Source organism: Neoarius graeffei, chromosome 9 (genome assembly GCF_027579695.1).
Source record: "Neoarius graeffei isolate fNeoGra1 chromosome 9, fNeoGra1.pri, whole genome shotgun sequence".
NCBI lineage: Eukaryota > Metazoa > Chordata > Actinopteri > Siluriformes > Ariidae > Neoarius > Neoarius graeffei.
Genome location: NC_083577.1, coordinates 18815940 through 18830774, shown reverse-complemented (window position 1 = coordinate 18830774; position 14835 = coordinate 18815940). Strand labels below are relative to the sequence as shown.

Below are 14835 nucleotides of genomic sequence, written 5' to 3'. Positions count from 1 at the left end.
TTAGACAGCGGTGTAATATCCTTAAGACCCCTTAAGTTATACTGTGCCATGCGCCACAACAAAGAGTCAATTACTTTCTAGGGTTTTAGTATCATGGTTTTGAAAAGTTTAACGGAAAATAAAAGCAACTGTTGAGGTACCACCTGTGGACCTCATGCTTGCATGTCCATCCGGAAGTCCCCGTAATAGCATGTTTTTGACAAATTATTTAATAATTGTTTGTAAAGATTATTTACAAAACAGGTGTTTTCAGCACATGTCCTACTTGATATTGAAAAAGCATATAAAATTTAAATTTAGAGATAATGCTAATTATCACTATTTTCATGTGATATTTTAAAATGTAACTGTTTTTACTTACAGACTTGCACTCTCAGGGAATAAATATTTATTAATATTTCCCATTATTTTGTGGTTGCGGGGCAGCACAGTGGTGTAGTGGTTAGCGCTGTCCCCTCACAGCAAGAAGGTCTGGGTTCGAGCCCCGTGGCCGGCGAGGGCCTTTCTGTGTGGAGTTTGCATGTTCTCCCCGTGGGTTTCCTCCGGGTGCTCCGGTTTCCCCCCACAGTCCAAAGACATGCAGGTTAGGTTAACTGGTGCCTCTAAATTAACCGTAGGTGTGAATGTGAGTGTGAATGGTTGTCTGTGTCAGCCCTGTGATGACCCGGCGACTTGTCCAGGGTGTACCCCGCCTTTCGCCCGTAGTCAGCTGGGATAGGCTCCAGCTTGCCTGCGACCCTGTAGAACAGGATAAAGCGCCTAGAGATAATGAGATGAGATTTTGTGGTTGCACCACTTGATATTTTCAGGAGCATTCAGTCTTACATTTTGTAGAAAAAAAGGTGAAAATGTCATTTCAAATGACAGGAAACCAACATAAATAGAAAATGTACATTTTTATAAACTTGATGCATGTTTTTAAAGCAAGTTTTTAAAAGATTTTTCTATTACTCATCTTGCAGAAGCTCATTTGTAATAATGGGAATGACCCTTACACAGATCATTTTAAACCAAAACAATAATGATAATCATCTTTAATTTGACAAATAAAAATTATGCAATGGCTCCGTTTTAATGCACTCATGAGTCTTCAATGTAACTGAATAAGTGAAATACTTTGTTGTGTAAAACTCTTCTCACACTGTGAGCACTGATATGGCTTCTCTCCTGTGTGAATGCGCTAGTGTTTTCTTAGGTCACCCTTTCGAGTAAAGCTCTTTCCACAATGTGAGCAAAGATATGCCTTCTCTCCTGTGTGAATGCTCTGATGTTTTCGCAGATTACACTGGTGACTAAATCTCCTCTCACACAGTGAGCACTGATACGGCTTCTCTCGTGTGAATGCGCTGGTGTACTTTGAGAGTACTTTTTTGATGAAAATTCTTTCCACACTGTAAGCATTGATACGGTTTCTCTCCTGTGTGAATGCGCTGGTGTTTTCTGACGTGACTCTGGTAAATAAAACGTTTCCCACATTGCGAACACGAATACGGCTTCTCTCCTGTGTGAATGCTCTGATGTGTTTGGAGATTAAATTTGGCTGCAAAACTCTTTCCACACTGTGAGCAGTGATATGGCTTCTCTCCAGTATGAAGGTGCTGGTGTTTTTGGAGCTTACTCTGGTGATTAAAACACTTCCCACACTGTAAGCATGAATACGGTTTCTCTCCTGTGTGAATGCGCTGGTGTGTTTGGAGAGTACTCTGTTGATTAAAACTCTTTCCACACTGTGAGCAGTGATACGGCTTCTCTCCTGTATGAATGCGCTGGTGTCGTTGGAGATCACTCTGTCGGTAAAAACTCTTCCCACACTGTAAGCATGAATACGGCCTCTCTCCTGTGTGAATGCGCTGGTGTCGTTGGAGATCACCCTGTCGATTAAAACTCTTCTCACACTGTAAGCAGTGATACGGCTTCTCTCCTGTATGAATGCGCTGGTGTGTTTGGAGAGTACTCTGTTGATTAAAACTCTTTTCACACTGTGAGCAGTGATACGGCTTCTCTCCTGTGTGAATTCTCTGGTGTCGTTGAAGAGCACTCTGATGAGAAAAACTTTTCGTACACTCTGAGCAGTGATGCGGCTTTTCTCTTGTGTGAATGCGCTGGTGTGTTTGGAGATGACTCTGGTAAGAAAAACATTTCCCACACTGTGAGCAGTGGTGAATTTCCTTCTGCATTTCTTTGACAGAGGTGTCGGAGTCAAGAGTACCAGGTGATGTTTGTTGACTAAGAAAGTCTTTAGTGGGTATCTGAACGTTATATTCCATCTCAGGTGATTTCTGCACTCTCACATATTCCTCAGAGTGACATCTCTGGATGTGGTTCTGGAGATATATTTGAGATGTATCGGAAAGTGGACGCAAGGAGCAGGAGAAGACTTGCAACAGAGCGTTGTTTACTTCTAGAGTAGTGGAAGAAAAAGCAAACAAGTGAAAATTTATTTTAAGAATCTGAAACTTTTGAACTATGCATTAAAATTCTATGAGGTTAGGTTAAAATTATTATGAACACTAGTAGTCATTCACTTACAGCCTTACATCCCTGACAAGGCATAACCGGCCAGCATCATAAATTAATGTGTTTAGTTGACTCGCTACCCATCATCCAGAAAACAGCTATCAATGGGAAGTGCATTTAGTCAGCATTGACGAAGCTCCTGCATGGCATAGGTAGCTCTGTGTAGAGGTAGTACAGTTGTAGGCTATCAGCTGCACTCCTGGAGTGCACTGTTGCACTAGTCCTCACATGTCTGCTCAAAGCGCCAGACACTGGGACACCACTTCTGCTGGCTGGGCTAAAATATAATAGGGAGTGATGTTAACACTGAATCACTGGACAACTTCTGATCTCAACGGCCAAGAGTTTGGGATAAGGGTGCAACACCACCTTGTGGACTGCTGTACTGGCAATCCACATCTATGGCTTGAAATAGGAGGGAAGGTGGACATCTTCAGGCTTGTACCACAATATGCCAAAAAACATGTGACCTATAGACCTCACTGTCACCATCCTAGCTTCCTAGGCCATGACAGATGAACACACTGCACTCCATCTTAAAATTCCACTGCAGATGCACGAACCATGTCCATGTCTCCTTTTCCCAACTTGTTCTTCATATGGGCAAAGTACACTACAGAAGAAAATGTATTTCCCACTTACCATAAAATTGGAAAAGGGTAATTGCGCATCAAATCAGATAAGATTGTTGCAGCACTATCTCAGGTTTTGTTCAAACCTCGTCTATATCATGAATGGGTCCCAAAACTAAGGCCTATAAAATAGTTCTGTTCAAATCCTGTTTTCATGTTTTTTCAGCCCTTGGTATTTCATTATATAGCTTCATCTGGGAAGCCATGCTTGGGCATTAATATCCTGAGAACTATTATTCCTAGCCCCGCCAAACCTTGTAGGATGGAAGACAAAGGAGTAGGGGTGTGTGTGTGTGTGTGTGTGTGTGTGAGAGAGAGTGAGTGAGTGAGAGAGAGAACCATTAAAGCCTGTGCTGCATGCCATTTCATTTTTAGAAGATCCTAGATTTTTTTATTTTTTTGGGGGGAGGGGTAAACTTCCTAAACAAGAGTGATATTGAAGTTACTACAAACCTCATTTTTGCACCAATATGATCAGGGTTAGATCTTAACACTAGACCGCTAGCCCGTGGCTAGTGCAGATAGCCACGGGCTAGTGCAAAGTCTCTGCTACTAGCCCGTGTTGGCTAGTGCAATAACTTGACATGGGTGTGGCCATCTTGAATCACGCAAAATCTGATACAAAATCTTTTAGCTCATTCTATTTATTGTACATGGTGTAATGCATTGTTGCTGAACATTACTGTCACAGTTCATTGACACAGATTGTAACTGTGTACCATGATGAGTGCCTAATTTGCCAGACCTACCACAAGGTGGCACCACCATTCAGCACATTTAATATTCTGTAAGAGTAGGTGGCAGGGCAGTGGGGGCTGATGTCAGCCATGTTTGAAAAGTTTTGAGACGTGAGTAAGAGGAGATTTGCACTGAATTTGCAAGACAGCATAGTTTTTAACTGGCCTATCCATATGGCCAGTGATTCTGAGTGAATGAAGCATAACCTTGTGAGTATGAAAATTCAAGATGACTCCAAATCAGTCAGTTTTTAGAATTGAAATACATGTCACATTGTGCTTGTATGGCAAAGCATTAATGCCATAACATACAATTTAAAGCAATGTATTGTCATCAGTAGTTTATCATTTTGTATTTTGAAGAGTGCATTCACAATGTTTGCTCACTTGTAATTTCATTAATTTGCAGGAATGGAACAGAATTTTTAAAAATTGTGGCTGTTAAATTTTAGTTATTTTATTTTATTACCTATAAATTGTCAGTATATTATGAGCATAGAGGTAAATATCGAAGTTGATATGCCTGAAATAGAGACATGTTAAGGCCAGCTTTCTTTACCAGATTTTTTGTTGTTAATTTACTGCAGTTTTGGTTCCAGGTCCACCACTAGCCCATGCGCATAGAGCAAATGAAGTCTGAATAAAGCAGAATTGTGTTGTCATCCTCTACACACAACAGTTGCAGCATGTGGCTTAAATTGAATTGGGCTTAAAATAGCAGGCTAGTGCAACACTCTGCGGGCTAGTGCAATTTGCAAGCCACTAGCCCGGCTGGCTAGTGCAGAAAAACCTTAAGATCTAACCCTGATGATAATGATTACATTTCCTGCAAATACAATCTTATTGTGTGCCAATATTTGAGGTCTCTATCATCAATGCACATGATATTATGAATAAAACGAGGCATGGTAGCATATTTTGATTATTTCCATAGGATCAAAATAGTATGTGGCTAATAGGAACATAAATGTACATGGAAATTGCGCATGTTATTTAGGGGACAAAATGCCAGTGTCCTTCCAATTTTTTCCTTCTAACAAAAAATAGACACGGATTTGAGAGATATTTTACCTGTGGCAGAAAAATGTTACATTTTATTGCCCAAGTTTCTCCATGAATATTGAATTCCCGTATCATAGAAATTGTAATAAATAAAAGATAAACATTCTCAGTGTGCTTACTGGAATAGAGGGCATTTGAGATGGGAATTGTGCCTTTGGTAAGGTCCTGGATATTTAAAATAAGTGAAATATTGTGATAAAACTTTTGGTATAAGGAGCAATAACTGGTATCTTAAATAGCCCTCTCAGGCTCCAGTGGGAGTATCTGAACATGTTTACTGTACACTTAAAATGTTGGAGGAGCTTATAGATGTAATTTTACAGTGTGCATGTCAAAGCTACATATGGAATTTGGTACACTGGACATCATCCTCAATAAAAGTTATTTAATTTATTAAATGCTATTCTTTTTTAAATATAGTATATCAAATATACCCATTCCATTGAATATAGCATCTATCAGAGTTAATGTCTTTTTCTATAATGAGGCCCTGATAGTAAAGAATATAGCTTGCATTAATTACCTATAATAAAATGATACAGAAAACATGCATTTCTTTACTCCAGTCAATATTTCAGAGGCTGGGATACACATAAGTAGAGGCAGAGATGGGGACTCGAGTCTGAGACTCGAACTCGAGTTGCACTTAAGTCGCACAAAGAATTGAAACTTGACTTGAGACTTGACTTGAACTTGCGTGTTGTGACTCGTGAACAACGTTCATTTCATGGAAGTATTTATTTCATTATTTCAGTTTTTCCAATGTGTTGCCAGATTTCAAATCAACACTGACCATGGTGATGGCAAGTTCACCTGGAACTGTGCTATTTGTTATCGCATTTGGATATAAAGCCTTCACACAGACAGCTAACAAGCGAACGGCCACTTGCAAAGTGTGTGGCATCAGGATAAATGATGCCGGCTCAACTACATCCAACTTTATCAGGCACCTCAGAACGCACAAGGATCGGTCAGTTACTTGGTTAGGTGAAATGAAAATTTAGCGTGTATGGACAGATAACGTTACCGCTAGCAAACTAATCGAACCACAGATTACATGCAGATTATAGATTTATTGTTACCCGCCCGACGTTAGGGTTTTATTTGATTAACATCTCACCATGTTTGAGCCTACTATTATACTCTGCTACCTGTTACCAGATAGTGGCAGAGTAGGCTATATGGATGTAGCCTAACGTTAATCTTATGCATTAATCGCGGTTTCAGAATAGGCTACTGTTATGATCTGGTAAAACTACATTCACCTCCCCAAGTGTTTATTCAGAAAAAATATTAAAACGTATTTCTTTCAGAACGTCTATCACAAACATACTGTTGGCCTATTCCACTGCATTATTACTGTTATCCTAATATTGTTCTGGAGTAAATGTCATATTTTGGACAAAATGTATACAAAATAGCCTACTGGATTTTACTGCAAAAATGCAATATGGTATAAAAAAAAAAATATTGCAGCAATGCAGTTAATATAAAATAACAGCAGGGTTTTTAATTGTGAAGGTACATCCACATATAGTATTTTGTCTATAAGCAACAATATTAGCTTTAGCATCCATATTTTATAAATGGATTTATATGTTCATCTTCAGGTTTGCAGAATTCAGCAAAGCAAAGACAGGAACCAGTGAAGAGGGACAGAGCAGCACCGAGTCTTTCTTGGTTCAGACGAGAGGTGTGCAAGTATACCACCAGGGTCATCCTAGACAGAGGATCATCACTGAATCAAGTCAATGACCTGGTCATTGGATGCAATTTGCCTGTCTTTGATTGAGCACCCCAATTTCAGGAAATTTTTTGTCAGTGACAGAGGAGAGATATAAACCAGTAAGTCGATGCACCGTTACAAGACGTCTGAGTGATCTAACATCAGAGAAACAGGCCTCTATCAAATCAAAACTAGAAAAGACAGGCACTTGTGGCTGTGACTGTGGACATTTGGACAGACAGGACCATGCAAGGCTTTTTAGGGGTAACAGCCCACTTCATGGAGCTAGATAGAAGTAGCCCAAGATTCCAGACAGTTCTTTTAAGTTGTGAAAGATTCACAGGGTCACACACTGGTCAGAGAATTAGTGATGCATTTAAAGAAATGTGAGACAACTTTCACATCAAGCACAAAATAGATTTTATCATCTGTGACAATGCATCTAACATGAAGAAAGCTTTCACAGTTTGTTTTCCCTCTGCTACAAGTAGTGAAGATAATGAAGGCCTGGACAACAGTGATCTCTGGGAGGACTTAAGTGAGGAGTACCAGGATGACATAGAAACTAGCCAGAGCAGTTGCCGACAACGACTGCAGTGCTTTGCTCATTCACTACAGGTTGTCATGCAAGATGGACTGAAAGAGACAAAGGTTCTGAATAGTGCCATGGCAAAGGTGATCAAATTCTGCAGTTTACTGCATTCCACTTGTGGCCTAAAAGAAGCATTTGAGGCAGAGTATGGAGCCAACCATAGCATCCTCTCAGCTGTATCAACGCCATGGAATAGCACACTCTACCTTGTCCAGGCAGTGACTGACTTGGATCTCCAAAGTTTGAATGCACTCCTGGAAGCCCAAGGTCATAAAAGCCTGTGTCTATCAGCCAGAGAATGGGGTCAGCTGAAAGAGCTTGTGGATGTTTTGGCTCCATTTCAACAAGCCACAGACCTTACTCAAGGGGAGAAAGTGGTGACCATAAGTACAGCGCTCCCTTGTGTGCTCTCACTGAACAGTCACTTCATCAGGATGCTGAGTACGACACGTCACCTGGTGGCTTTAGTGAAAGCACTGCAGAAGTCCCTCCAGATCCGGTTTGAGGGGATGTTTGTGAATGTCAGAATGGATGGCTCCAGTAACCTGGCAGTGGATCTTCCATTTGGAGATCTACATGATTTCTGCATTGCTAGACCCATCATTCTGCTTCTTTTGGCTAGAGCAAGATATCCAAGGGCCAGACGAAGTTAAGAGTGAGGTGAAAGAGATGATTATAGGTAGATATACACAACCTTGCTAAACACCTGAACATCACATTATAGAACAAAATACAAAACAAAATTAAAGCCGCTAGCGGCCTTGACGGGCCCTCGCACGTGTGGTTCTGCAGCCCAGGACATTCCGCCACCCAACAAAACAGTCACATGTCATACATTCATCAAATGTTCCAAGGTGATGCGCATGTTACAAATGCCATGACTGCTTGACGGATGAGAGATAGACAAAGACTAAGTGTGTGTGTTTCTGTGGTGTGAAAAAGTCATTTATACATGTACAAAACTATACGTGTTTCCTCCTCATCTCTATCTCACGCTGTAATCTTAAGTCATCTTAGCTTTCCTGTGTCTGCAGTGTGTGTGTCTGCAGCAAAATGCACAATGATGGCAAGTCACTATAATTGTGTGTGTGGCTGTTTGTCAGAGGGGGAGAGAGAGAGAGAAAAAAAGTGTGTGTGTGTGAAAGAGAGTGCTCATAGATGTGTGTGCATGTGAGTGCATACTTGTGAGTGTGTGTATGCATAAATATGCATATGAGTGTGCACAGAATTGTATACGTTACCCATTCTTGTGAGTATTCATGTGTATATATAATTGCAACTGTGCGCGCGCGCATGATAGAGGTGGGGGTATCGATCTGAGTATCGATACCAAGGTGAGTATCGGAATCGAATCAATACTAGTGTGATGAGATCGATACTTTCGTCGCAGTTTCTCTTCAATACGTCCAGTAAATTACTCGAATTTCCTCAGAGTTCATGCAAGCGTAGTTTCTCTCTAAATCTGTCTGTGTACACAGCACACCTCTCTCTCTCTCTCTCTCTCTCTCTCTCTCTCTCTCTCCCACTCACACCTTGCCCCTCCCCCTCCCTGCTTTGTCAGAGAGCGGAGAGTCAGAGCACTGACTGAGAGCAGGCCGTGATGGCGGAGAGAAAGAGAAGCACTGTGTGGACATTATTCATTGCAGTTGACAAAGACAATGCCACATGTGATGTGTGCAGAAAAGTTATTCGCTACTGTGGTAACACCACCGATTTATTTAAATATATTAAAGCAGTTCACCCCAGGGAGAACAGTGAACTACAAAAAAAGTTGAGGGAGGGGGAGGGGGGAGATCCCCAAACCCAGGCCAGACCTCCGACAGAGACAGAGGTCTCTGGAAGAGACTCTTCAACCCAAAACTCAGGAACATCCAGGTAATCTCCAGCATAAAGTAATATTTTCACAGCGTAATTGGTGATCAGAGATGCAATTTCAGCAGACTAATTAAACCATTATCATATATTCAGCCCTTTGAAAAAAAATTTGTTTTACTGAAACTAAAAAAATATACACTTATATAAAGATGTCTCAAAACTGAAATATGAATATGGCTGAACATAAAAACCTTTTTGTGTTAACTGTTGAAGGAAAAATAGTATTCCTATTTAGGCCTACATGCAGATTACAGTTACAGAATTAATTATCATTTTATGTCACCTAGATAATTCACAAAGAGCACTGCCAAGATGATTGTGAAGGACCTACAACCCCTTTCTGTGGTTGAACAGGAGGGTTTTAAGGAGTTTAATCAAGACACTTGATCCCCGCTACAGAATTCCAAGTAGGAAATTTTTCATGGGAGAGAAATACCTTCAATGTATGAAGAGTGTCGCTCAAAAATAAGAAAATGTCTGGATGCTGCTGACAGTGCTGTATTGACCACTGATATGTGGACATCAAGAGCCACAGAGGCTTATTTAACTGTCACTTGCCATATTATTGATGAAAACTGGCAAATGCAAGCATGTGTGCTAGAAACCAGTAGTTTCTCAGGAAAGCACAGTGCTGATAATATTTGCTCGGAATTAAAAAGAAAATCACATATGAACGGGGCATAACTGCCAAAATTCAGGCTGTGGTCACGGATAATGCTGCCAATGTGGTTGCTGCTGTACACAGAGCAGGTTGGGCACATTATCTATGTTTTGCACACACCCTTAATCGGGTAGTGAAAGACTTCATTAAGACCCTCCCTGAGCTTCTTGACATCCAACACAGATGCAGTGCTATTGTAGCTTTTTTCCATCACAGCACAAAAGCAACAGAGAAGCTCAAAGAAATACAGAAACAATTGAAGTTTCCAGAGCACAGACTGATCCAAATCAGTTGAAACACGCTGGAACTCTGTATTTTACATGTTTGAGAGACTTTGTGAGCAAAAGGAAGCAGTGACTACCATACTTTGCCTTCTTGGCAAGAGCTCACTGTGCTTGAGTGAAGAGGATTAGTCCATGGTTCGTCTCTCCCTTGATGCCTTGAGACCATTTGAAGAAGTCACGAGGGAGATATCATCTGAAAAACATGTCAGTTTCAAAGGTGATCGCCCGGTAACATTACTTCTTAGGTCGGCTGCATCTCATGAGGCCCAAGGCAGTAAGCTAGCTGCTGTGCTGTCAGCACAGTGCCAGCACCGTTTCAGGAATACTGAAACCTACTATGCTCTCAGTACCAGCACCTACCTGGACACAAGATTTAAAAACTTTGGGTTCCGGGACATGGCAAATGTTAACACAGTGAAAAAAAAAAAACTTGTTGCTGAAATGCAGTCACTGAGCCAGTCCTCAGTCTATTCAGAATCAGATCCTAAACCTAGCACAATCTCTGCCACCAGCACTGCCTCAGCAATGGCTCCTGCAACTACCTCACACTACCCTGCAGGAGCTTCTCCATCCCCAGCTGTAGCAAAAGGCAGGATATGGACAGAGTTTGACACTCAAATCCTGCAACTGCAGCAGCATCGCACAGCTACTGTAGCACTGATGCAACTATTGAAATGCGCCGGTACACGGAAGAGAAGCCAATTCCACAGGATGGAGACCCACTTCTTTGGTGGAAAATGAATGAACCTACATTTCCCTCTCTGAGCAAGATTGCAAAAAAACATCTGGGAGTAATTGCAACATCCATACCTGCAGAAAGGATTTTCTCTAAGGCAGGACAGTTAATAACTCAGAGAAGTGCAATAAAAGGGAAGAATGTAAACATGTTACTGTTCCTGAACAAAAACCTTTAACCCTTTGGTGACTGACCCCTTGAAAATGGTTCCTCCAGGAACCATGACGTTTCAGTTGTCAAGACAACGGAAAAACTAAAATACAAATACAAAAGCATTTTGTTTTGTGCACAAGAGCATTGTGACGTATCTTTCTGTTTTTGTATTTTAGTTTTTCCGTTGTCTTGACAACTGAAACGTCATCGTTCCTGGAGGAACCATTTTCAAGGGGTCAGTCACCAAAGGGTTAAATCTGTTAACATGGGAACAGAGCCAAAAGGGCACCTCAAGGGATACTTCCTTGGACGGCTTTGTGAGCAAAGAGCCAAAGGTTACGAGCCACTTGTAGTTTACACCTGATTTGCACTACTGACTTTATTTTTCACACATATTTGCGTGCAATGGAAGGTATTTTTTTGTTGTGTTTGTTAATATTGTTTTATATTTATTACCTTGTTGCTTTTGTTTACTTATTTTGCACTACTGGCTTTGTTACTTTATTACTGACTATTTTTCACAATATTTGCGTGCAATGGAAGGTATTTTCTGTGGTGTTGACATTGTTATATTTATACTTTTATTACATTGTTGCTTTGTTATTTTGCACTAGTGACTTTTTTCTTAAACAATTGTGTAGCAGAAGGTGTTAAGGGAATTTTATTATTAATATACTGTTACATTGTTATATATTGTTGTAGTTAGTTAATAAAAACATTTTTATTTGCCTAAAATATTTGTCCTGTGTTTTATCATACTCAATCAACTAAAAAAGGCAAAATCACAAAATTATTCAATGATCATAACATTTCAAGTAAAAAGTATCGGTATCGGCGATACTAGCCCTGTATTTACTTGGTATCGGATCAATACCCAAATTCCCAATATCACCCACCCCTAGTGCGCGTGCGTGCGTGTGTGCTACATGTATAATATATGGATTTAGGCACTGCCTAAAAGCGGAGCTGCCATCTGTTTCTGGGTTGTAGAATTTTCTTATATCATAGCCAGCCTCTTTTGTTTTATTTCTTTACTGGCGAGCACTGCCCACTAGGTGGTGTGTATGACTGGTAATTACTAACACTGGCCACTAGGCGGTATGACTGGTAATTAACACTGGCCACTAGGCGGTGTGTATGACTGGTAATTACTAACACTGGCCACTAGGCGGTGTGTATGACTGGTAATTACTAACACTGGCCACTAGGCGGTGTGTATGACTGGTAATTGCTAACACTGGCCACTAGGCGGTGTGTATGACTGGTAATTGCTAACACTGGCCACAAGGCGGTGTGTGTGACTGGTAGTTGCTAACACTGGCCACAAGGCGGTGTGTGTGACTGGTAGTTGCTAACACTGGCCACTAGGCGGTGTGTATGACTGGTAGTTACTAACACTGGCCACTAGGCGGTGTGTATGACTGGTAGTTACTAACACTGGCCACTAGGCGGTGTGTATACGTTTCCTGTACACGTACGCGGACAAACCACACACAAAAAAAAATAAAATAAATACTCAATGGGTTTACCATTTTTTCTTAGGTATGGAGCTCCACGAGTTTGAGTGTGTTGGTGGCGCCATGTCAGGCATGTCATAGATCAATCCGTCAAAGCATTGAAAATTTTTGGCACATTTCCTGCTTGGCCAGATGGTGATACTGTGCTAGGCATGTGAATTAGACATGTCAATATCATCAGAATCACGATATCCAATATTTTGTAAAGTTTCAGATCAATCCATCAATGAATTGAACATTTTTTGCCCATTTCCTGCTTGGCCAGATGGTAGCGCTGTGCTAGGCATCTGAATATCATCACAATCATAATACACAATATTTTGTAAAGTGTCAGATCAATCAGTTAAGGCATTGCCGATTTCTGGCACATTTCCTGCTTGGCCAGGTGGTGGCGCTATAACAGGCAGGCCCATTGGGCGTCAGGTTATCATAATATCTATTGAAGTAAGAAGTGTCTGACCATACAGTCAATGCACTGTGGCTTTCTGACACGTTTCCTGTTTATGTGGCAAGATATTAAAATCATAAGGCCATTCCAACAAATTAGTACAAGATATCAAAAATCCCTTCGCAATTTAATATCAGCGACATCTTGGCATCACGTATAACAAATTTCACATGAATCTCATGAACCGTCGAGGAGGAGCATGTTAAAATTCATCATGTGTCAAAACACACACATTCAAAACCCTATTCTTTCCTTGGTCAGTTGGTGGCGCTATACCAGACAGGCCCATAACGGCTAAAGAGCATCAGAATCAGAATCATATTACAAGATATCAAGTTCAACATTCAGCAATATCTTGGCATATTATATGTTATAATATTTCAACATATCAAAAATCCCTACGCAATTCAACTTCAGCAATATCTTGGCATCATGTTTGCCAAGTTTGACATGAATTTGATGAACCGTCTAGGAGGAGTATGTTAAAAATGACCATGTGTAATTTCACTCCTAATGGCCTTATGACATCATTCCAAAGTTCTACCCATTCATTTCAATGGGAAATGGAAAAAGGGGTGCTATGAAGTCCCTCGGCCATGCCCGGGGCCAAACGTCTGTGGCTGAGTAGCAGTGACAATGACTGATGTGTGCATCAAATTTCATGAGTTTTCGTGCATGGGAAATGCCTCAAATAAGGCCAAACGCGATAGAAAAAAAAAAAAAATCCTTCGAAAAACAATAAGGTCTCGCACCAAACGGTGCTCGGGCCCTAATAATCTCATCTCATTATCTATAGCCGCTTTATCCTGTTCTCCAGGGTCGCAGGCAAGCTGGAGCCTACCCCAGGTGACTACGGGTGAAAGGCGGGGTACACCCTGGACACGTTGCCAGGTCATCACAGGGCTGACACATAGACACAGACAACCATTCACACTCACACCTACGGTCAATTTAGAGTCACCAGTTAACCTAACCTGCATATCTTTGGACTGTGGGGAAAACCGGAGCACTCCGAGGAAACCCACGCGGACAACATGCAAACTCCGCACAGAAAGGCCCTCGCCGGCCAAGGGGCTCGAACCCAGACCTCGAACCGGACCTTCTTGCTGTGAGGCGACAGCGCTAACCACTACACCACCGTGCTGCCCCATAATAATCCTTCGAAAAACAATAGGGTCTTGCACCGAACGGTGCTCTGGCCTTAATAATAATCCTTAGAAAAACAATAGGGTCTTCGCACTGAATGGTGCTCAGGCCCTAACAAAAAGAAGATTAATTTGTTTATTAACTTTACCCTCAACTCTGTGTATATTAATGTGCATGTGTAATGTGATGTATATTATAACTCAGTGTGGATTTATTGAACTTTTTAAGAACTCGTCTTGGCTGAGGCACGCAAAGTCACTGTACCAGACAGCAGTAGTGGTGGTGGTGATGATGATGATCAAGAGCCATCACCACCTGCAAAAATTCCACATCTCTTCTCTAGATCCAAAAAAAAGCAAGAAAAGCACTGACCATGGCTCATCTGTGAGGGCAGAGCTGATCATTCAGTTGTCAGCTAATGAAGAGGACAAGGGATGTCTGGACTTTTGGCAAAGGCATCAAAAGGCTTTCTCTGGTGGCTATGAGGGTGTTGGCTGTGCCTGCCACCAGTGCTCCTGTGGAGAGGGTGTTCAGCCAGAGCAGGATCATCATGCGCCCTCACAGAGCCAGACTTAGTGCAAAGACACTGTCAGAATTAATGTTTTTAAAATGCAACTATTCTGTTGTCTAAACCCTTTTCCAGAATGTAGATCATATTCAAAGGTTTGTTCCACAGATGTTGTTACAGCTGTGTTGGTCACCTTTTGGCAGAACTATTTTGTTATTTTTCTCATTACTTGCAGTTGAGA

General features: G+C 41.2%; 1 protein-coding gene across 5 annotated transcripts in view; it reads right to left on the bottom strand.

Moving 5' to 3' along the window:
* Positions 1-1021: 1021 nt before the first annotated feature.
* The window catches only part of LOC132891505 (histone-lysine N-methyltransferase PRDM9-like), an 82962-nt gene continuing 69148 nt past the window's right edge, over positions 1022-14835 (bottom strand). For 4 of the 5 annotated variants that reach the window (XM_060929155.1, XM_060929154.1, XM_060929156.1 and 1 more), the window contains exon 8: positions 1023-2401. In XM_060929155.1, the coding sequence (XP_060785138.1) occupies positions 1305-2401 (1097 nt within the window). In that variant the 3' untranslated portion in view covers positions 1023-1304. Of the gene's footprint in view, positions 2402-14835 lie in introns of all 5 variants that reach the window. The other variant, XM_060929158.1, reaches the window with a different exon arrangement.